A 23,236-nucleotide genomic window follows, 5' to 3' on the forward strand; every position below is an offset into this window, starting at 1 on the left:
ATTTGGAATTTCTGAGGGGACTTTCATCTTAGCCATACTTATGCGACTTCCAGAAAAAATAAATCTTGGTAATGGAAAATAGTGTTAACGGAAAAACAAAGGCAATGTACCTGGATTAGAGTTGCTAATTAGGGGAGAAAACAAATGACTATTCCGTTACTGACAAGAAAGAACAGGATTTTGTCTCTTTAGAGTTTATGAGAGTGGAAGCCAGATAAATGAGGAATATCGCTATAACAACTTTCTCATTTCCTTTTCTGTAATGCATCCACATTTATCAAAGCATCCCCCCAGAAACTAAGTAGCACTATATTAAAAGGTAAGGGCATAATATATTTAACAAGAGAAGCAAAATGTTATTTTTATCTCACAAAGGAAGTTGTATCGAAATGCACTACCTCCTTGAAGGAGAGGATAACACATAACCCAGGTCAGGACTTCTGGTAAGACGGCAGCACAGGTAAACAAGCTCACCTCCTCACACAACCACATCAACGTTACAATGGGGATAAATAAGTAAAAATAGAACGATCATCTATTGGAACTGTTAGAAATTGAGTTGAATGGAAGTCAGACAGCTATGGAATTAAAGAAACCACATCCATCATGACTGGTAGAAGGGGTGGAGATGCAGAATGGGCCGGTCTCACACCCACATGCAGTGAATAAAAATCAGGAGGGTTATCATGGGAGTTAGGAGTCCCGACCCCACACCAGGCCCCCCAGCCCAGGGTTCCAGTGGCAGAAAATAAGTCCACATAACTTCTGGCAGCAAAAACCAGTGGGGATCGAATCAGTGGAAAAAACTTCTGGAGTTACAAGCAGTTCCCCTTAAAGAACCCACACATGGTCTTACTCAGACTCATTCACTGTGAGCTGCAGCACTGGGGTAGCAGCTTGAAAGGCACCAGTGGCATACAGGGAGGAACTGAAGTGTCTGGCATCAAGGTGAGAGCTGGAGGACAGCTTTCTCCCAGACAGAAAGGCAGGCAGAGGCCATTGTCCCTTTTCTGAGACCTCCCCCCCACAGAGCCACAGGGCCGGCAGGTGTGTGACATATCTGAAACTCTATCAATCTGGCTATCACTGTTTACCCCACCCTGGAGATCCCCAGACTCCAACCCACCCAACTTATGGGCCCACCCAAACTGTTAACCATAAGTTTTCCATATAAATGGTTGATATTAGCTGATGCTTCACAACTTCCTGATTCTCTCAAATAAGCAACAGCTGGCCTCATTGAGCTCCCAGCCTCTATACCTCTTGCTAAGTGAGCTCCTCTTGCCAGTGCTAGCAGCAGCCAGCCTAGATCCACAGCTGGACTTCACCTGGGAATCTCCAAGCCAAGCACAAGTAGCAACCATCTCAAATTGCTTTATAGCTCATGCAGGGTGGCCCCAGGCAAAACACAGGGAGGGGCTCACCTTTATCTGCACCACTCAGGAAACTTCAGAGCCTGTGCATCCAGTGGACAGCAACAGACCACACTGGAGCACCACCACCCTGCCCCTGCACAGCTGATCCTCCACAGGGGCAGAGGTTGGTGGTTAGTGGTCACAGCCAGCCCTTGCAGCTGACTGGCCTGGGTAAATCCCTCCCATTGACCTGCCAGCAGTAATCATAGGGGTGCCAGAAGGAGAAGAGAAAGAACAAGAAATTGGAAATCTATTTAAAAAAAACAATGAATGAAAACTTCCTTAATTTAGTGAAGGAAATAGACATGCAAGTCCAGGAAGCACAGAGAGTCCCAAACAAGATGGATGCAAAGAGTCCCACTCCAAGACACAGCACAAGTAAAATGCCAAAGGTTAAAGATAAAGAGAGAATCTTAAAAGCAGCTAGATAGAAGCAATTCGTTACCTACAGGGGAGTTCCCATAAGACTGTCAGCTGATTTCTCAGAAGAAACTTTGCAGTCTAGAGGGGATTGGCAAGAAATATTCAAAGTCATGAAAAGCAGGGACCTACAGCCAAGGCTGTTCTACCCAGCAAAGCTATCATTTAGCATAGAAGAGCACATACAGAGCTTCCCAGGAAAGGAAAAACTAGAGTTCATCATTACCAAACCCTTATTATACGAAATGTTAAAAGGACTTATTTAAGAAAAAGAAGATCAAAACTATGAATAATAAAGTGACAATAAATACATATCTATCAACAATTGAATCTAAAAAATAAAGTAAGCCAACAAGAAGAACAGAGACAGAATAATGGATAAAGAGAACATTTTGATGGTTGCTTGATGTGAGGGGGGGTGGGGGAATGGGTAAAGAGGTGAGGGGATAAATAAGTACAAACAGGTAGTTACGGAACAGCCATGGGATGTAAAGTACAGCACAGGAAAAAGAGTAGCCAAAGACTTATGTGCCTGACCCATGGACATGAACAATGGTGCAGGGACTGCCTGAGGGAGTGGGGAATGCTGGGCAGAAGGGAGCAAAGGGAGAAAAATTGGGACAGGTGAAATAGCATAATCAATAAAATATAATTAAAATAAAAATAATCTAAATGAATTCCATGAACCAATCTTTATTCTTTTACTTGAGTGTAGCTTTTACACAGACCATTCCTAAATCTAAACAAATGCCTATAGTAAAGCCATAAGACAGCCTGAGATAACACATCCGTTTCGCTAGTCATTCTGAAACAGCTAAAACTAAGACTGAAACACACCTGAGCCAGAATAAACAGTTAAAACTCCTTGTTAAATAGAAAGCAGCTTAGGAAACAAAAATGTACAGATAAAATAGAAATTTTTTTCCAGTACCTACCTGGCACCATACACAGTTAATCCAATATTATTGACTATATTCCCTATATTGTACCTTATATCTTCACGACTATTTTCTAACTACCCATCTGTACTTTGCAATCCCTTCACCTTTTTCACCCAGTTCCCCAACCCCCTTCCCTTCAGAGACTTTTTATAACAATATAAGGCCTCTATATGTAATAGACTCTAGTTAAGGGAAACAACCAAGTTTGTTTCTTAAGAACTAATGATAGACATTAAATGTTCCCCATGAGTGAAAGACTTAATACAATCAGTTCATATTAGTTCCAAAATAAGGAATGTCCTTTGAAAATGATTTCCTGATCTAATTGCTATTGTAAACACTGGTACAGGTTTAAAACAAATATTTCCAATATGTACCCACACACCAGGCACAATTAGATTAGGCTTTCCCTAAAGACTTCATAAACATTCAATTAAATCTTAACAAATGCAAAGTATAAGCCAGATAGATCCTCCCCTAACAGATATCTCAAAATTCTTCATAAGGGTTAAACCTCACAGTCCACTTCATTTTTTTTAATAAGATGATTGAAGGATGCCTTGGTATAAAATTAGCATTTGAATTAATAATATTCTTATCTATTGTTTCACTATTGGGAAGAGCAAGTGATGCCGTTACCATGTCATGAAGCTAATAAGCTGGATTTCAACTGTTCATGAAGGAAAAAAATGATGTTATTGATATTTTCAGTGAAATTATGAACTCACATTTTATTTTCCAATGCATAATTTGCCCTGTTTCACAATGCTAATAGATTTACCTTCATTTTTCTTGATGGTAAAATTCGGATTGTTGGCCATTTCTGGAAGGAGGCTGTATAGGAAATAATGTCCATTCTTGGGCTCGTCCTTGTCCATGGCACTCACTGTTTGAATGACCTGTAACATAAAACCTGACATTAGCATCTCTGATGACATGCATGGTTTGAACTGCCTTTAAAAGTCAAGTGACATCCCTTTTGGTCCAAGGAATCTTTCTCAATTTTCTAAATTGTCGTGGATGGTTGGTACCAAGAATGAGGAGAAACATTCATCACTTTCAAACCTCCGTTTTGATTAGTTGGTGAAAATTAACGTCATTCTCTTTGTGTCCATATGGTGTCAGGGGCTTGCCGTAGCATATTAAAAGGTATTTGAAAATCCCCACTGGACAATTATAGGTTTCTTTCCAATTCGAGTATATACTGGCATCTTGAATGGGATTTGGAATTGTTACAGTGAGTATAGCGTGGCTTTGGGGACAGCCTTTGGAGGTAAAAGAATGAAATCTTGAATCCTCACAATTTCTTTTTAATTTTCCTCATCAGGTTGCAAATGTTTGCCAAATATTATAGAGCATTCTCCGGCACAAACATCACCGCAACAAACCTTTTTGAAGACTCGCATCTGTTCCCACCCAAGAATGAACACTGTTTTTAAAGCTAGTGGATAACACATGCAAACAATGCCTGGGAGTGTATCCTGAGATGAATAAATTATAGGGATTAGGAGAATTACCACTGCACAGAGAACTGTTTGGATAGATACGCATACTCGGAATTGGTGCCGGTTGAATGTGCTTCTTTCATTTGCAAAGCTGCATTAACTTAGGGCTAAGTTATTTCTTGGGATGTCAGAGAATTAGCTTAATAATTCATATTTATGATTCTATGATATTAATCACTTCAATGTAAAACTCTGGGCAATAGCTAACGTAGAAAAAATTGTAGCTTATACTTCATTATGAATAACTACAACACAATTTCTACAAGAAACGCCTATGAAGCATGACAGTCAAGGTGATATCAAATTTACCATAAAAAATTAACAGGCAAATGGTCTCACATTTGCGAAATTTAGAGACTTTAATTAGGTGATGCCTAATATACTATGTCTGTTTGAACAATTATATCCCATTCAACTTTGCCAATTTCATTAAAGAGGAAACAATGGGTCACTTCTTTTCAGGAAAGCGACGTCATTGCCTTGTACCTTATCACCTAGACAAATACAAGAATCACAGTTTCAGAACACTTCCCGTAGCTGTGGAGATTTGCATCGTATCAAGCACGTGCTATATGACAAGTAATGCATTCAGGTTTTTTGAAGCATGCATGAAATGGCCTCTCTCTTCTATTTCTCCATTTTTTTAAAATGAAACATATCTTACTTCGTAGGTATTTTACTTTTGTTAAGGACCTCATGAACTGTCTTGTAATTGTGCTTAGCTTGAGGAATAATATAACATAGTGCACAATGTAACTCATGGTTAGGACAGAGTAGTCAATTAAGATGATGCATCCTGAAATAGAGCCATCTTGATAGAAGCCATAACTTCACCTTTTACTCATGGCACGACATGAAGGGATTTTCTGACCTCTGAAGCTCCGTGTCCTTGCATTCCGAAATTACAAATAACGAGAGTACTGTTCTGTTAGGGTTGCTTTGACTACTGATGCTGTAAATTCATGTCAGTTTCTTAACGTAGTGCCCAGGTCATAGCAAATGCTCAAGGGGTGTTAGAACATTAGTCACCATGATTATTGTTTTGCCTTTAGGGTCACTATCATTTATTTAACGACAGAGCACCCTCATAAGTACAACTTCGATGTCACTCAAAGAGGCCCTCGACCTCGTCGGATTGTATGGAAATGCTATTATAGCTGCTCTATAGAAACACCTCGCACATTTGCCTTGACATTTAAGTGCAGAGAGAGGCCCCGGGATTCCAGTTTTATGAAAAAGAAAGAATAAAAGTGCCAGGGGAGAAGCTGTGCGGCACTGATAACTCTTTTGTGGACAGCCTAGGCATAGAAACATTGAACAGGAGTATTCGATAAGAGCCTTCTTTCAGGCAGTTTTAAAGACTCGAGGGGCAAGGAGTTACTTGTGAGCAGATGTGGGGTCCTATTCTCCCTTTACCCAGTTTTGTTTCAGAAGGGCTTCTGTTCCCAGGTGTGTCTGTTGAAGAAGTAAGCCCTAAATTGTGTGAGCACGTGTGAAGGATAAAGGCAAACAGAAGATTTCTAGATATTCTGGGGTGGGAATCATTCATAACTAAATGCATTATTACAGTATATTTCATGGATAGAGTTTCTATACGTAATACCTTCCTTAATATTTCTAAGTAATCTGCATGGAAAAGAGTCATACACGCTGGCTGGTGTATCTCACGAGCTATTTGATTAATTAAGCCACCATTATCAAAACAAAAAAAAATGCAGTAATTTATCTTACCTGAAAGAAAGACGTATAGTTACCTGTTATACCACATCTCAGAAGTTTGGTCTAAATATTACATGTACAATGAACATATTTTTTCCACCATTTAATGTAAGCCAGTAACTCAGTTACACATGCAATGTTTTAAGCCTACTCAACCACAAAGTCTCAGGGTGGGCATAGAAATCTACCTTTTAAACAGTCTTCTAGGTGATTCTGCTACATACTTAAGTCTGAGGACTGTTTGAGCCCAGGGAAGAGACAGGTGTTCCGAGTCCCCCCAATACTATTCATTAGGAGAGTTTGCATTGCAACCTCACACCATGCTCACTGCATAATGTGTGGAGGAAAAAGTGATGAAATGATAAATCTTTAAATCAACTTCCAAATATCCTGTGAACTAGTAATGGGTAAGGCTTTGGTTTAAACCATTTCCGACACTTCATTTTATTTTAATGCAGACAGCCACTGTCTGGTCATTTTATCTCAAAGTAGATGCCTGGTAGATCACTTGAAGGACTTTATGCTATTAAAATGCATTGAGATATCCATATTCAAAAGGATGAAATTTTCACTGATGCAGTAACAACTGAACACACTTAGCTTTAATCAATAGAAGAAGAAGAACAGATTCACTCAAGGAAGGACCCCTTCACACAAGGTCTTACAGGCACACTGAAGAGATGGCAAAGGGAAACCACACCCATTTCCCACTGTGCGCTATCGTGAAATCAATTAATTTGTAAGTAATTGGGCAAATATTTCATGACTATGGCAAAAAACATTCTGGAGAGGTCACAAGTTTTTAGGAGTATATACAAAACATGTACTTAAAATATTTTCCTTTCTACCAAAAAAAGAATACCATTGGAAAATGTAATGTCTAATAATTTATTGTGGAAGAATTTAAGGGGAAGCTGCAAGCTAGTGTATATGTCTATCAGAAAAGCAAGGTGTGAGTGGGTGTTGGGATAAGGAAGGGGATTCCAGGGCCGCTCTTGGATGTCCATGGAATCACATTATTCTATTTGTTTTTCAGAGTCTACTGACTTGGAATAACCTTTCTAAGGCACGGAACAGAAAAACAATGAGAATTGTGGGACCATGTCATCATTCTGACCCTGTTTGTAAAAGAACTCTTCATTATTTCTCAAAAACACTAAACCGAAGTCAGATACTCATTGGAAGAGTTTATTAAACTTTATTTCAGATTATTTTACATTAATTCAAAATCTGTAATAGCAGTAGGCCATTCCTGTCATTAGTAACTTTTTAAAAGGCATGTAGGCAGCAAACAAACACACTTCTGATTATCTGATCTGTTAATAACCATTAAACTATCATGGGATCTATTAAAATATCCCCTATGAGTAATTTATTGTCTGTTATTCATTGATTTTTCTGTAGGTGATGAGTTGGTATTTTTGTTTTTTCTTTCTCCTCTCACTGCTATTACAACAATGTCTGGAACATGGTAGTTATTTAATAACTATGGTCTAAAGGGATAAATGAATGGATAAATAACTAAATTACGTTAGGCATGTTTTAGCATTATCACTGATTCTTATGTGACCTTGAAAGATAGGTATGAAGAGAGTTAGAACCACAGTGCGTCAAGGACATTCTGTGTATCATCTGATCCCAGATATATCTGATAACAAACTCTATGCATCCTCCTGCCCCATTAAGTCAAGCCTCAGAATCTTGCTGACATTCACACTCTCTGTACACGTATTTTGGTAAAATAGACCTTCAAGACTTTGCATAAGGATGAACTCAACCATTTTTGCTGCTCACATGCTTTGTTTTATAGGTATAAGGTTCCCTTCTGATTCTAACAGCACAGCAAAGGAGGCTTAGAAATCATAGTTCTTTGCGGGTGTGCGCAAGATGAGAGAGGACTAATCTATTGCAACTCTTGGATTGTTTCCCAAGGCTCTGGAATAAGCATCTATTCTGTTGCTTTCTGGGGTAAAACTTAAGTTTCTTTTTCTTGAAAAATCCTTCAGGGGGTGAATGAGAGCAGAGGAAGTCAAAGGCAGTGCAGAAAGGACAGCACTCATTTTTGGTGTTCTGTTTATTCTTCTGTCTATCATTGCTCATTTATTCCTGATTATCAATATGAGCCTTTCTGAAATGCTAACTTCTATTTCTTAGAGTAGTAGTTGTCAACTGGGGAAAGGAAAAGGTGATGCATGAATGAGCATCATGCAGTTCATATCTCTCAACTTGAAAGTAAAATGGAAATACAGACCAAAAGGATGGTTACCAGAGAGATTGGGGGTGGGAAATGGGTGAAAGGGGGAAAATGAACATAGTCAATAATATTATGATATGTCTACATGGTGACAGATGGTTACTAGAATTAACAGGGTGATTCCATTGTATGGTAAATAAAAATATTGAATCATTATATTTTATACCTGAAACTAATATAACCAATATAGATTTGTATACCAATGACACATAAATTTAAAAAGAGAAGGTGAAATTGCATGAAAGTGTTTATATATGCCCATCGATGAGGGAAAATCCACAGCTTGCACAGTGGTGTCCATAACTGAGAGGGAAAAATGTTAAGAAGCATTCCCTAACAGAGGGGTCTTGGAAAATAAAAAAAATATGCATACAAAATAAAGCAGGTTTTGACATTGATGATAAATTGAAAAAAAGAGAGGAAATATGGAAATGTGAGAAATTATACCAAAATCCAGACAATAACAATTACTCTCAATTATTTCAAAACCGTATCATATAGTTCAAGTATAAGCACCATTCACAGCCATTTAATACACAGTTCTTGGAAATTTTTTGATCATTTGCATGGCAATCCTTTACTAAAGCTAAGTTGAGGTAAGAAAATACAGAGAAGGGGCTTCTGCTAAATGTGTTCATGCAAAGTTGGGATTTTGCAGTTCCTCCTACCTCCTACCTGTTTTCTTTTTCTAAACTCTGCATGTTTTATGTGTTTTACTACACCTCTGAAATGATCAATATTTTTTTCCTAAACACTCCATCATTTGCTTTGCTTTGAAAACATCATTAATAGGATAATATCCACAGTTTTCAGCATTGCTTTGAGGTCTCAACTCTCTTTCACTCTTATTACCTTCTCCATCTTCTGCACCCTCTTACTCCATGGGGATATCTCCTGATACTCCCTTAACGTAAACATTAGTTCCTGGACTGAACATGCATCCTCCTGTTCATTTTCCTGGAGCAAGAGTTTGCCAACTGAGTCCCATTTACCACTGGCTCTATAGTTTTCTCTGAATGAAACTTAAAAGATTTTTATCAACTTTGGTAAATGCCAAATACTGCACAGTCCTTTGGTGATTCATATGTATTCATAAATGCGAGGGAATCTCAGAGTTAAACAAAACCAACATAAGGTAATACTTTTTAACTTTGTTTAAAACAGTGGTTCCCAAACTTATTAGGTCAAACACACACACACAGACACCACACCATTTACTGGCACGCTATGCCCTGCCAGCATTTCTCAGGCACGCAATGCGGGAAAAGCTACCCTCTCAAACTCCATCTCAGTCACAAAGGCCTGGAAGACACGGTAAAGACCTTGTGAAGAGCTTGGGAAGGTGTCATGTCTAGATAGTTTGGTGGTTATAGCCCGTCTCCCTTTTCTTTTCTGCCCTTCTAGTAATGTGTCCGCTCCTCTTGGCACCAGATCTTACCCAATTTATGTCATTAGCACCAAGCCTAAAACCTTCTGCTCTCCAGTGTCAGCTTTACTTTCTTCAAAAAGGCATACACATGAACTTGGCTTCCAAGGACCAGTGGAAACAAAGGAGCATGCAGGTGCCCACATGGCTCCTATCCTAAATTATTATTCAGTAACTTGTAGGTTGACCGCAAAACCAAGAGAACGCATCAATCTGCAATGACTCAAAATATTTAAACAATCCTTGACCCCGTTTTCTCTGTGGATCCTCAGTCTCATTCTGGGGAGGGGCCAGAAGGAACACGGGGAATACGGGCTCCCACAAGAGGGGCCGCCTTCGCAGGTGGAGGCTGCCAGTGTGCCTTCAAAATAGATTTAGAAAGTGTGCGTGTTCCTGCAAGTTGGTTCCGGTGGATTTGAAAAGAGTAATTATAGGAACTCACCCAATCACATTGGGAGGAATGAAGGAGGTGCAATTCCTCACCCCTGAGAAGACTCCTGTAAATATTTCACAAGGAGCATTTGTAAGGAAATGTTTTATAGAAGAAGAGTTCAATATAGGGGAACAGAATGCCCCATTACATTAACCCATTTAGGGAGGACTTAGAGTGTTTTGCTCCAAATCAGAGCTTATAAAAATACAGCAATAACAACAACAACAATAAAAACAACAAAGACAATACTAATAAAGTCTATTTCGCTTTTTGACTTTGAGACTAATTAAAGTAGATACTACTACTAATAACAATGATTTATTGAGCACTTGAAGTATGACATATCCCTAAAATATGAGAGTTTAAACTAATGAAGATTGAAGACCCCAAATTGAGAAGCATGTAAGTGGTAGAGCTGTGTCTCGCACTGAGGTGATTCTAGTTTCAAATTTTCCACAATGTTTTTAAAGTTAGGCTTTTCCTCCCGACCAGATTGTGCTCTGAAAGTCATACTTCTACTCATGGCTTTCTTGAAATAGGTTTTGTTACATATGATTTTCTCAAATATTGTTTTATGCATTTCGCTAATTTACCATCTCCTTACTCCTGCCAAAATAAAATGAAAACAGTACTTTATGCATTTTGGTGAGGCCATCAATTTCATCCGCTTTAAAACCAATCCCGTCTCCCTCTTGTGTATGCAGATAGGTCCTGAAATGTGCCTGTTGGCAGAAAAGTTAAAATTAATTCTCCTATATTTACTGCTTCATGAAGGCTATAAAATGCCATAATTGCATTTCATTGTTTTGCATTTATTAAAGATCAACAAAAACTCAAAAATAAATACGTGAAGTAGCAAACTCATTCATTGCTGGTGTTTAGCAAGAGATAATTATCTTTTCTTATTAAGCATCATTTCTTTTCACTTAAGTTTTTGTGGCATGCTTTTAAATACAGTGTGTCATTGGTCACAGAAGTTGATTTTGGTTTTCTTTTGCAAGTGCTCACATTGATCAGGATCTCATTCTCATGACTATTTTTGTAAGAAGTGGGCCTCACCGGCAATGGAATGTCAGTCTGCTCCCTCAGGAAGCATGGTGAGATTCGAGAAAGTGCAGGGACTTGGGCACCTTCAAGAACGGACTTTGAAACCCGGCTTTGCCACTTTCCTTGGCCTCAGGCACGAGCCTTACTCTTTTCCAGCCTCGGCTCCCATGCCTGAAAAATGTGATTGCCACCCCAAGCTCTAGATTAGTGATGATTATATGTTAGATATTTGTATATATTATTGCATCCATGCACTTTTGTCATCACTTTTCTCCATCTCTGCTGCCACCACCTTAGACCAGACTAATGATAATCTTTTGCACGTACGGCCTTCTTAATGGTCCCCCTGGTTAATTGTGCACACGTGTGTGTATGTGGGTACATTTCATTCAAGCATCAGACTCTCTCTGTCCAATCTCATACTGGCTTATTGCATACTTATTATTCTACTTGTTTAGGACGCTTATGCTCAGCCCCAGATGTCTTCAAGTCTTCAGACAAACCGAGGTCTTTCTCCCTTCATGGTCTTTGCCCAAGCTTATGCTGTTGGCTAGCAGGTCCTGTTCCACTCTGGCATGCCTGGCCCTTTTCCATCTTCCTTCAGGTTCAGCTTAAATGATACCAATACACAAAGTAACTTTCTCTGCCAACACTCTACAAAATACACCTTTGCTTTCTCTCGGTTTCCTCCAGACTAGTTAGTTGGATTAATGTTTCTTTGACTCAGTTTTCAAAATGTAAACCTGTGATTTAATCATTTTATTTTAAAAAAATAATCTCTCTTCCTTATTAAGTTCCATTAGACAGAACCCGTTTTTTGTCCTCACAGTGTTTTCCCCAGGTTCATGTTACAATATTTAGCATCTTGTAGATGCACAGTAAATATCGTTCAACAAGTAAATGAATGATGTTTCATTTGAAGAGGTTAGCTTGTGTGTTGCATGTCTGTGGGTAGAATGAGTGTTTCCATGGTAATAACGGAGAAACTGGTTATTGAAATAACTGTCGCTGCTGAATGAAATAAATCACGATCATTATTTTAAAATTCTGCGAATATCCATTACATGCCAAGCATTGGCTAAATACATATCTAGAAATATAGGCTATTATCTTTTTTGGGGGGAGGAGGAGGCTGAGATATTTCTATAATAAGCTAACTTTATATACTGCAGCATTGATCAGAGAAAGAAGAGATTAAAAGAGGTAAACCGAAGTATTTTTTTAACCGAGACATAATTAACTTGATTCTAAATAGTGCATCTCAACTACTATAGAAAGTGTGGAAGCTTGAATTATCCTCCCTTAGATTTATTTATAGTAACAGAGGAATCTCCTTCCCAAGGAAAAAAAGAGCTGAAGCAGGTTGTTGCCTAACTCGTTCTCCAACAGTGAATATATATCCTCTGAGAGTAAACACGAGACCTTGGCTCACTCCTAGAAATGCATTTCTAGTCCCATCCCTGTGTCAGTGAACTATCTGGAGCAAATTATCCTAATCCTGCATGTGTGGTAAGCAAAAGGCTAGCATCGAAAGTAAAACCCTACAACGGCCATATCCAGGAGAAGAGATGGAGAACAGAATCACAGAAGGCCCGCTGGCCAACGCTGGTCGCTGCAGTTCTCTGTTTCTGTTCTGCATTTGGTTTTGAGTATGGTGTTATCAGGCATAGCGAAGGAAGTTAATGGTTTCTCCACATCTGTTACCTGTTTCTCCACCTGTCCAACCAGATTACCCTTCTCTTCAGACAGAGTGAGGGCTATTCCCCCCTGACTCCTTTTCGGCCCTTGACAGATGTTTCCTGTCTCTGGCGGAACGTGTCCTGTATTAAGAGGTCTTTCCATGAAGATAGCTCCATTTCCTTTACCTCTTCAATCTTCTTTTCTGCTTAGAAAAGTTGCAGGTATTTTCTTGCAATTCTATCATTTCTCATTTTCTTCTGTGTTTGACAGAGGGAAAACTCTAGGAGGGAAGAAGGCTGATGTGTAGGGCATTGCTTCCACGAAATCCCCAGTACCAAGCCAAGGCCTGGCGTATAGCTAGTGTTCAATTAACACTTATTGCCCGCAACCTACCATCCTATTACACATGAGCTACCAGTCATCTATTTTGCTTTCTAATTCGGAAAGCCTGAGTCCATGCTCTCATTCCGGCCTCAGTCATTAGAGCTTTCAAGGAAGCAGAGACCATGTTTTCATTCTTCCTGTTAACTGAGGGCCAAGTCATTTGCAGTCAACTCCACCGTATCATCATCGGACTAGAGACTGAAGAACAGACGCCATCTTCCATCTTTTGCCTTAAGATAAATGATCTATAACTATCGAAACATTTTAAATGTACAAGTAACCGGTAGTCTGAAAATACCATACTGACATTTTCGTTACGTAATGGAGGGACTATTTAAGAGGATTCTAATCAGAAGGGATTCACAATTTTGTATAATACGGAATGCGAACTACTCTGTGTCACGGGTGGCTGTTACTGTCTGAAGGGAGCAAATTCAAGAAAAAGTCATCTTTCATTTGAGAATCATGAGGAGGCGGGAGGGGCTGAGATGATTTGCAATTCTACTTTGAAAGTGAACCCCTGCCCGTTTTAGCACAGATACAACATGAACTGGAAAGTTACACCCAGAGAGGAGGAAACTGGCCTCCTTCCTTCCTTTCTCTTTCTTTCTGCCCTCTGTTTCTGTTTTGATTCTTTGTTTAGATAAGTTCCATCCAGTGGAAAAGAGTCAAACACAATAGAATTCTCTATGTTCATGGTGACACTGGTTTTGGTTTTGTGAGAAGTTTTAAAGAGCCCCCGGAGGCAATCTCGGTCCGGAAGTTTTGAGACTGGGTACTCTGAATGGCTTGTCTTGATTATTACTAATGTTCTCCAGCTACATTGTCTCCCAGAAAGCTAATCCCCTCTGACTTTAGCTTAAATCCATACTTTCCAGGCAAACCAGATTTCAAAGGCCCCTTGTTCCTTCCTCTGAGGCTGTTGTAAAGCAGACATGATTGTTGAAAAATATTGAGTGCCTATCTATCTAGTGCTGATTCAGTTCTTGACACTCGCTTTTCATGAGTGCGTGATTCTTTGAGAATGAATATTCTGATTTCAAATGAGTCAGTGGTCTGTGCGGTGTTAGGAGATATGATTGGAGGTGTTCTCTGTGTGGAACTTACATAAGTAAACACTAGTGTAGGTAACAAAGATGAATGTTCAGAAAACATTAAATATAAAAAAGGAGATACTCAAGCCATTGAAAGTGACCTGGGAGTGATGTAATGAGTCACATATGAGCTCTGCTTAGCACCAAGAAAAGAAATCAGGGCATCCAGGAGATGAACGACTGCGGATGTGTACACCAGTCAGTCACATGTCCAAAAATGATGCTGCCCAGTCAAAGATCTGATCTCTTTGTGTAAAATAAACTCCTAACAAACACGCCTGCACAGACGCATTTGAGGATAGGCTAGTGCAATGACACGCACACAGCATACACACCCTCTCCCCGGGAGTCATTTTGATTTGCAAAAGTCATAAACCAAAGAATCAACTTTTCTTTTTTATTTTGATCTTGCATAGGAAAGGGGATGAAACCACATGATTTTTCTCTGAGGGTCAGAACTGCTGAGGAATCATTAAAACCTTGGAAATGGTGAAAACCCACCGGGCAGAAGAACTCCAGGTTCCCGGAGTTCCAAAGGCGTGCATGTCAATACCACAAATGAAGCCAATGTTGAATTTCTGAAATATCAATGCCATTGACTCTCTAAACTTGTGTGATGAGTCCCGCATGAACAATGGCATTTTATTTAAATTCTAATGCACTTGATGGTTCTGTATGATTGAAAGCGGCTGGCTTATGAGTCTGTGATTGGCTACATGACCCCAGCAAGAATGCAGATCACACAAACGTGCCCTTGAAACTGACCTGCATATATTTCGAATATTTTGATCAAACTCTCTGCCAACTCAATCTACCAACTTAGCTAAATGTATTTACTGCCATAGAAACACACATACACCCCTGGAATACTTATACGGAGTGGGGCAAAAGTAGGTTTACAGTTGTGCGAACGTGAAACACAGTTTATTCTTTTATTATTGCTTATTAATTATTATAGTATTTTCCAGGCAAACCACTGTACCCCTACTTTTGCCCTACCCTGTACATATAAACACACTCCCTCCTGGAAGGGTCACAGATGAAAGTCCTCAAAACATATGCTAGATGGATATTCCCCATGAAGATATGAAGAAACATTTGAACTAATGTTAGGATATTATAAACCATTTTATAGTATAAAAAATTCTATCACTGTGAAAGGTTAATGTTTTGACAATAACAACATTTATGATGTCTAGATGTTTGAAATTAATCAGTTTTATTGTTACACTTGTAGCTTTACTCTGTGTGCGTGAGTGTGCTATTTTGGTAGGGAGAGAGGATGCTAATGTTTCAGATATATGAGAGAAATCTAGGGGGGAAGGTTCACTGTTTCATAGGACAGTACCACACTGGTCTTTCGTAATAAATAAAAGTATAAAAGCTACCATGTTGCTCCTTTCTTTTGGGGGAACAAATCTGACTCTTGTCAGGTAAACTGCTCAGCAAACAGGACGTTTAATTCCTAACACCCACGTAAGGCACAAGAATAGTTGGATTAACAACTCCAGTGTCATGCTGTCAGCTGCTGTTTATTTAAATTAAAATGTCACCATCCAGAAATAAATTAGAAAGTTGAAAAACGATAAATTGCTTAAACATACAGTATTTTGGTACCCTGGGCAAATATGTCTATTACATTTGCGTTTTTTTCGAACTTTACATAGACTATTTCCATTTTGACATTCAGAGTAGAGCAGGTTTTGTCATTTTGTCCTTGCTTATAACTCTCTTCCTCCAGCCCTCCCTCCCAACCTCCCTTCCTCCCTGTCCCCTGCCTTCCTTCCTTCCTTCCTTCCTACATCTCTCTCCCTCCCTCCTCCCTCCCTCTCTCTTTGTCCCTCCTATTTATGCTACATGAGACAAGTAAAAGAAATCCTATCGATACACAGTTATCAGAGACTATCCTTGTGTGTCCAAAACATGTTCTTTATCTGATGTTTAACTACGTTATCCTATGTTTTTAGAGATTTCAAAATTCCCTTCATACAACTTCCCCAAAACCGGTTGCCCCGGGCTCCACTCTCAGGAGTTATCCCTCCGTCCGACGTGGAACGAGCGTGCGCCCTCCCCACCAGCTTTCCCTTTGCTTCCTGTCATTTGAAGGTTACATTTCTGGCCCCGTCACTCTAATGCCTCCCCTGCTCTCATCCATATCCTGAGATATTTTAAGATCGTTCTTTGGCTCTGGGTTCACAGCACAGCAGGTTGTTCCACTTCCAGAGCCAATTTGGTCACAAGCAGAGAGAATCAACGTCTCAGAAAAATACTCCCTCTCCGTTTCCATTGGGATGCCTCTCGCCTGTGACTTTGCAGAATGTAAATAATGCAAGCGCACACTATCAGGCAGGTCAATCAAATATGAGACAGTTGTATACAAACATAGCAGCATTAACAACATGGAGATATTTACTTGGCCGGGTTTTCCATTTTCACATAAAAATGCCTCATATTCGGATGCGAATTCAGGGGCGTTGTCATTGACATCCAGCACTTTAATAGCAACAGGCACTCGTGATATCTGACTGTGGTTCCCTATGGGAAGGAAAAAATAACATCAGCATTGAGGGCATTTCATTTAAACGTGCAACTCAACTTTCTTTTTGAAAGCAGGTGTGTCTGTTTCAACTTCCCTTAATTAGGGTGTTTTCAACATGGTGGTTATAAACTCTGACTACTCAATGAGAAAAAAAATATCAAGTGCTTCACTGCTTAAAAAAAAGAAGGATATATTATTATTTCAAACACCATTTGCTGGAACTTTGCCTGATAAAGACCATCTTTGAATAATTAGAAGTTTTCCCTGATGAAGAAAGCTTCGCTTTATTGAGAAAGTCTGTTATGCAAAAGAAAAAAATGCTGTAGGCAAGAAAGATTTATCTCTTTGTTTATCTTGGGTAGAATATAACCCATTGTGTGCCATCACTTGTTTGGCTGCTTAGCTGTTAAAGATGAACACCAAAAACCCAGTACAAGGGCAGAGCCAAATCAATTGCAAAGAGGGCATCCTTAACAGCGGTAAGAGAAATCATCTTAAAGATGGAGGATTATATCTTTTGCAAATTTTATTTTTTATTAAAATTTGACTTTGGGATTTTTTTTGGATAAGACAAAGTCACTTTAATATTGTAGCTTTCATAAACATTTTCATCAGTATAAACAGACAATAATCTTCTAAGTTTTCCAGGTCAATTCCAATAGCAGAGAATTTACTATGTATTCCTTAATCCTCGAGACCTTAAATTTAAAGTTATACACTCACATGCTCTGAGAAATCTGGCGCATTAATGTATTGCTGACTTGGGCCATGTAATGATTTTCCATTTGTAGTAAATACAATAGTCGGACTCTGACTGTATAATCTTTTGATCTCTTGTAAATTATATAGAATGCATTAGAGATGGCCAATTATTTATTTGTGTTTCTGTGGCACTGAATATTTATAAGCAAGCCAAGAAGGGAAAAGTGTTTGACTTTTGAATGCGAAGAAAACAGACTTCCATTTGATATATCAAACCTTCTTTTGGATCATTGATTCAATTCAGATCTCTAAAACCTTCAAATACTCATGTTTTTGCTGTTAAATATGGAAGTATTTCTAAAGCACACACCAAATGATCAGAGCCATGTTACAAATGTATATGTGGTTAACCCCACTGGCAATGCTACAAATTTTAAATGTGGTTAACTACCATGGCTACTCTCCAACATTCTAATTTGATTAACTAAGGATGGATGAGTATTATCCTGTAGAATTCTAATCACCTCCAAAATGGAATATAACCTCACTTCCCCCAAATCGAGCCAATGGCCCAAAATGTGTCAGCTGGTACATCCTTTCTCTTTTACTCTCTTGTGTCTAAAAAAGCAATTCATTCTTCATTCAAAGAGGAAGCAAGAACTTCCCAACTTTTGATGGAGGAGAAGTTTTATTAAGAAAGTATAGCGCATCACCCTAAGATAGGGAACGCATATTTCATGCTTTATCTACTTGAATACAGCAGATAAATAAGGTATAATGTATTTGAAATAAGGCATAGTTATATGTTTAGAGATGTCTATCTCTTTTAGCCTGACCACACACTCAAGAGCAGCTACTGGAGAGCAAAAGGGAATAAATATAGCATTTGTAATGAACAAGGTGTGGAGCTCCATCCTTGTCTCCTACACCTACAAGATCCTGAACAATTTACTCGACTCCATTTTACTCCTGAGGAAATTGAAACTCAAGAACTTAACGTGTTATTTACAGAGTCGTGATTAATATTATATGAGAAAAAATTAAAAGTGCTCCAATAGTTTTGGGCACATAGTCAAGGGCATGTTAGCCTTTGCTTTTTGTAATCATGAACATCACCGGCACCATGAATAATGACAGTTTACTGCACACAGTGGGGGATATTTCACGAAATCATATCTCATCCACTCCTCACTAAAGAGCTATAAAGCAGGTAATGTGGATCCCGTATTTTAGATGGAGACCGACACCCGTAGGATCACATGCCTTTACCAAGATTACTCAGTTAAAAATTAACTCCAAGGTGTAGCTTTGGCCTTCCAAACATGACCATTTTTCACAGTATACTATTGATAAACTGCAACCCAAAATGCATTTGTTTTGCTTGTTTGTTTGCAAGGTGACTAATCATGGCCATTTCCTCAAGAATGCTTATATGCTTGTCATAAACATTCATCTCCAGTTTGATCTCTTTTTGAAGTTTGCATTTAAATATCAAATACCAAGCTGGATAAATCTAAAGGGCTGTATCACCATCTATATTCTAAGAATTGCACTAATCACCTGCAAGCTTCTCTGAGAGATTGCCCAACTTCACATACATAGTTTTGCTCAGGATACTATTTCACCCAAGTAGAGTCCCTTTAATTAATGAATTTTATTTTGTAATCATCTGTATTCAGCTCTTAAGAGCTATTTGTTATTTATTTATTTATAAAAGTCATTCTTTCCACTCCCCATCTTAGACCAATTCTTGTGTCTGGACATAATGACAAAAACCTTCTGTTACTGGATATTTTGTCTCCAGTCTCTCTAGCCATTTAATTAATAAGTAGCTCATGATCAGTACAGACTTCATAAACTCCAGATATGTAATAGATAGTGAATAATAGGTACATAGTCTTAGAAAACTGTAACTACAAGGAAAAGCTATTGTACTACTTAAACATGATTTTGCTCCTTGAGAAATGAAGAAAAGGCTAATCTTACTGAACCAGATTCACAGACAACAGTTGATTGGGTCGAGTCTACTGGGTGTGATATTCTTTGTCTTCCTCTCTCAGCAAATATGACCATGAACACACGCTCACACATGCAAACACCCCACAGACAAACAGGCATGTGCAAGTTTTATTTTCACCATTTTCGCAAAAGAATAATTATGCTGAGGCCCATGCTCTTAATTTGTTCTCTTCTCTTTTCTTAATTTCACATTTGCAATTAATTGCAATTTTCTCTTAGATCTTGATGACCAGCTGATAGTAAAATTCAAGCATAGAAGGTGAAGAAGCTCCGTGAGGTTTTCTATTTGGACAACTTTCGACATTAAAGTGATACACACTTTCTTGTACATACAATAGTATCTGGGACAAGGCCGTATTTCACTGTTCAGGGGCCCAGATCCCTAGAATAATGCCTCCTGTTTTAGTCGTTGTATTCATTGCCATTGGATGCACTGTGGGATTGGGAGCTATCACTTAACTCTTTCAGAAGATCATGAATGACAGAGAATGTTCTTCTCATCCTGATATTTAATCTTTCTCAACAACTCTACAAGTAATTAATCTGTTTAAATATAATGGACAATCAGCTTTTTCTAAATGCTTATATATTCTTCTTCCATTTGGCCTATCAAAACCTTAAAACCAAGTTTGAAATCCACCTCTCACAGCTATAAAGAACTGTGCATATTATGTATACCACAAATTTAATATATATTTTACATTTACTCAATTATTTACCAAATTGACTAAATTAATGTCTTCCTATGTAGTTTAATTGAATACATTTCTATGTGTTTTCCTTTAATTTAGTAGTTTACATTCTAAACTCATTAATAAACATAATTAAAAGAAATAAAACCTAAAAAGTTTATCCTGACACTAAAAAGTGATATGCTAATGGAGTATGGTGAAGTGGTTAGAGTTTCTGTAGCCTTACAGGTTACATAAAACATACTGGGCAGTTTACCCTAACTCAATATGATACAATCCTTCCTCTTTCTGGCTGTTGAGTTCTTTGTTGCATTCAAGATTCAGCCCAAGCCACCAAAAAGCTTTTTATTACGTAATTAATTTTTATTTATTTCTTTTTAAAAAAAAGAGAGAGAGGAAGGAGGAGAGAGAGAGAAAGAGAGTGATGTGAGAGAGAAACATTGACTGTTGCTCCCGCATGTGCCCTGACTGGGTATCAAACCTGTAACCCAGGTATGTGCCTTGACCAGAAATTGAACCTGTAGCCTTTTGGTGTATAGGGCAATGCTCCAACCAACTGAGTATGGCCATGCATACCCACTCATTCCTTTTTTAAAACATAATTGTGGCATGATAGCATAAGGTGCTGTATTGGCCCCCAGAAAAACTGGTGAAAATTATTTTAAAAAATCAAATTCCATGGAAAAGATCCTAAGAGCATACAGGAAAACAAAAGCCAAAAACATTCGAAGAAAGTCTGTAGTATTTGAACTAAGACCTGCTCACTCCATCCACCCTCACAGCTCAGCACGAGGGTAAATAGACTCCAGATGAATACAACCGAGAAACAGGACTCCGTCTCTCCCCAGCAGTTAGCTGGGGGCCATCCACCCAGAAGAGCTGGGATGTTAGCATTTTTTATCCTGCCCAGACACTGGTTGCTGAAGGTTACATTCTGGGCAACTGCAGGTGGGGGCTGCCTTCTTCCACCCAGTCCCTACTCCTTGGACAAGGTGTCACTGAGAATCCTGGGGTCCTGTCACCCTTGCCATGGCTCAGAGGCGGAGGTTTCCTGCTGAGAGAGGAACCGAGAAGACTGAGGCTAACTCCCTCTGCGCCCCCCGCCCTCCCCCGCCACAACACACTCAGCCCCTAAAGCAGCAGTGTTACTTATCTGCTCCAGAGCCTTGCCTCAGGTTTTGTCTGGGGATGGATAAGAGAAGCATAAAGCAGAGAGCTCTGAATTCCTGATAAGGGAACTAACTTCATTTGCAAGGGAATGTGGAGTTCAATGTCATCGATGATCTCAAAACAATGGAGGTTGTGAAAGGCAAATGGGAGAAGATTGGTAGAGTTGGTGGATTCCTTGGAGATATGGGCTAAAACTGTAGGCCAGCTAGTGGCCATAGAGAATCAGAAAGACTCCCCGAGGGGAAGCCAAGGCATTCCTTGGCTGGATCTGTGTAACTCCAGATTCCCCCTCCATTGCCACAAGGCCATCTCTTCTTCTTCCTAGATCATCGACTCTTTTACGAACACTTGTTACCAGATTTAGGGCCTATCCAGGTAATGAAGGATGATCTCATCCTGAGATATTTAACTTCATCGCATCTGCAAATACCCTTTTCCAACATATTTACACAGGTACCTGGGGTTAGGACTTGGACATACCTTTCTGAGGACCACTATTTAACCTACTACATTCCTTCTTCCTAAAAGTCAAGATGTGCCCTGGCTGGTGTAGCTCAGTGGATTGAGCTCGGGCTGTGAACCAAAGTGTCCCAGGTTCGATTCCCAGCCAGGGTACATTCCTGGGTTGCAGGCCATAACCCCCAGCAATCGTACATTGATGTTTCTCTCTCTCTCTATCTATCTCCCTCCCTTCCCTCTCTAAAAAATAAATAAATAAAATATTTAAAAAAAGTCAAGATGTTTGTGGCTGAATAGAATGATGCAATTCCAAACCTCCTCTTGGCCTTGGAAACAAAGGTACATGAAATGAATTCAGTTGTACTTCTTCCTGAAATTCATTTTTTGAAATATTATAAGATGAAAGCTCATGGAGGTTAAATAACTCCTGATTCCCTTCTGAGAATTTTGTCATTCATTCATTCATTCTTTCATCAATTCTTCTCTTTATTTGTTTAATAAATATTTACCTCTGCATTCCAACAGTTACTAAGACAAAGACCCTACGGTTAATGAATCCACAGCACTAAAGAAAATACCACATGGTAATGGTTTGTTTGTATCCTCATCTGCCCTACACATTATTCCCTTACAATGTGTTGTGGAAGACGATGCGAAGGAGAGACATTTTCCTGTAGTCCCAGGGAAGATTTTTAAATAATGAGTAGAAATGTCCTAGGTAAAGAAAGGCAGACACATCTTTTAGATATAGCCAGCCCAATGGAAAAGGGCCCAGAAGCCCAGAGACCTGCCATCACCAAAATGAGTAGCTCCAGCAGTGGGAGCGGCTAGAGGAGTGGCTGGTAGTGACCTCAGGCTGGGTAGTGGAGGCCCAATCAGGAAGAGTCTTCCATTATATGCTAATGAGTACGAACTTATCATGAGATCATTGGTGAGCTTATGAAATATTTCTTGACATTTACAATACTAAAAGTTAGCAAGAGAGATTGGCAAGAGAAGTTATCGTTTGTTTTATTTGGTTTTCTTAAATATATGAGTGTCCCAGATACTACTATGGGTATTTTTTGAAAGTGTTGAAACAAAGATAAACACAATAAAATAAACAAGAAGCTCCTACCCCACATCCCTCAAACATGCCCCAAATATATCACTGCTATCTCTATGAAATGAACATGCATGATTAAAATTAGTGCAACTTATCATAATTTTCAACACATGTCATATTTAACTGCTGAAATTCACTGTTATCTAAATTAATGAAATGGTGGCGGTTCAAATTTTAAAGATATGATAGAGCAATAAAAGTCATTAATTAAGCTTCTAAGAAAATTATTCAT

The 23,236-nt window shown here is 38.9% G+C and overlaps 1 protein-coding gene across 1 annotated transcript in view; it reads right to left on the minus strand.

The window, feature by feature from the left end:
• CDH8 (cadherin 8) overlaps nt 1-23,236 on the minus strand; it is a 337,946-nt gene that overhangs the window by 52,842 nt on the left and 261,868 nt on the right. The window contains exons 9-10 of the mRNA XM_028501803.2: nt 16,732-16,853; nt 3,558-3,675 (exon numbers count right to left, since the gene is read on the minus strand). Coding sequence (XP_028357604.1) covers nt 3,558-3,675; nt 16,732-16,853 — 240 coding nt within the window. The remainder of the gene's footprint in view (nt 1-3,557; nt 3,676-16,731; nt 16,854-23,236) is intronic.

This window comes from Phyllostomus discolor, chromosome 12 (assembly GCF_004126475.2).
Source record: "Phyllostomus discolor isolate MPI-MPIP mPhyDis1 chromosome 12, mPhyDis1.pri.v3, whole genome shotgun sequence".
NCBI lineage: Eukaryota > Metazoa > Chordata > Mammalia > Chiroptera > Phyllostomidae > Phyllostomus > Phyllostomus discolor.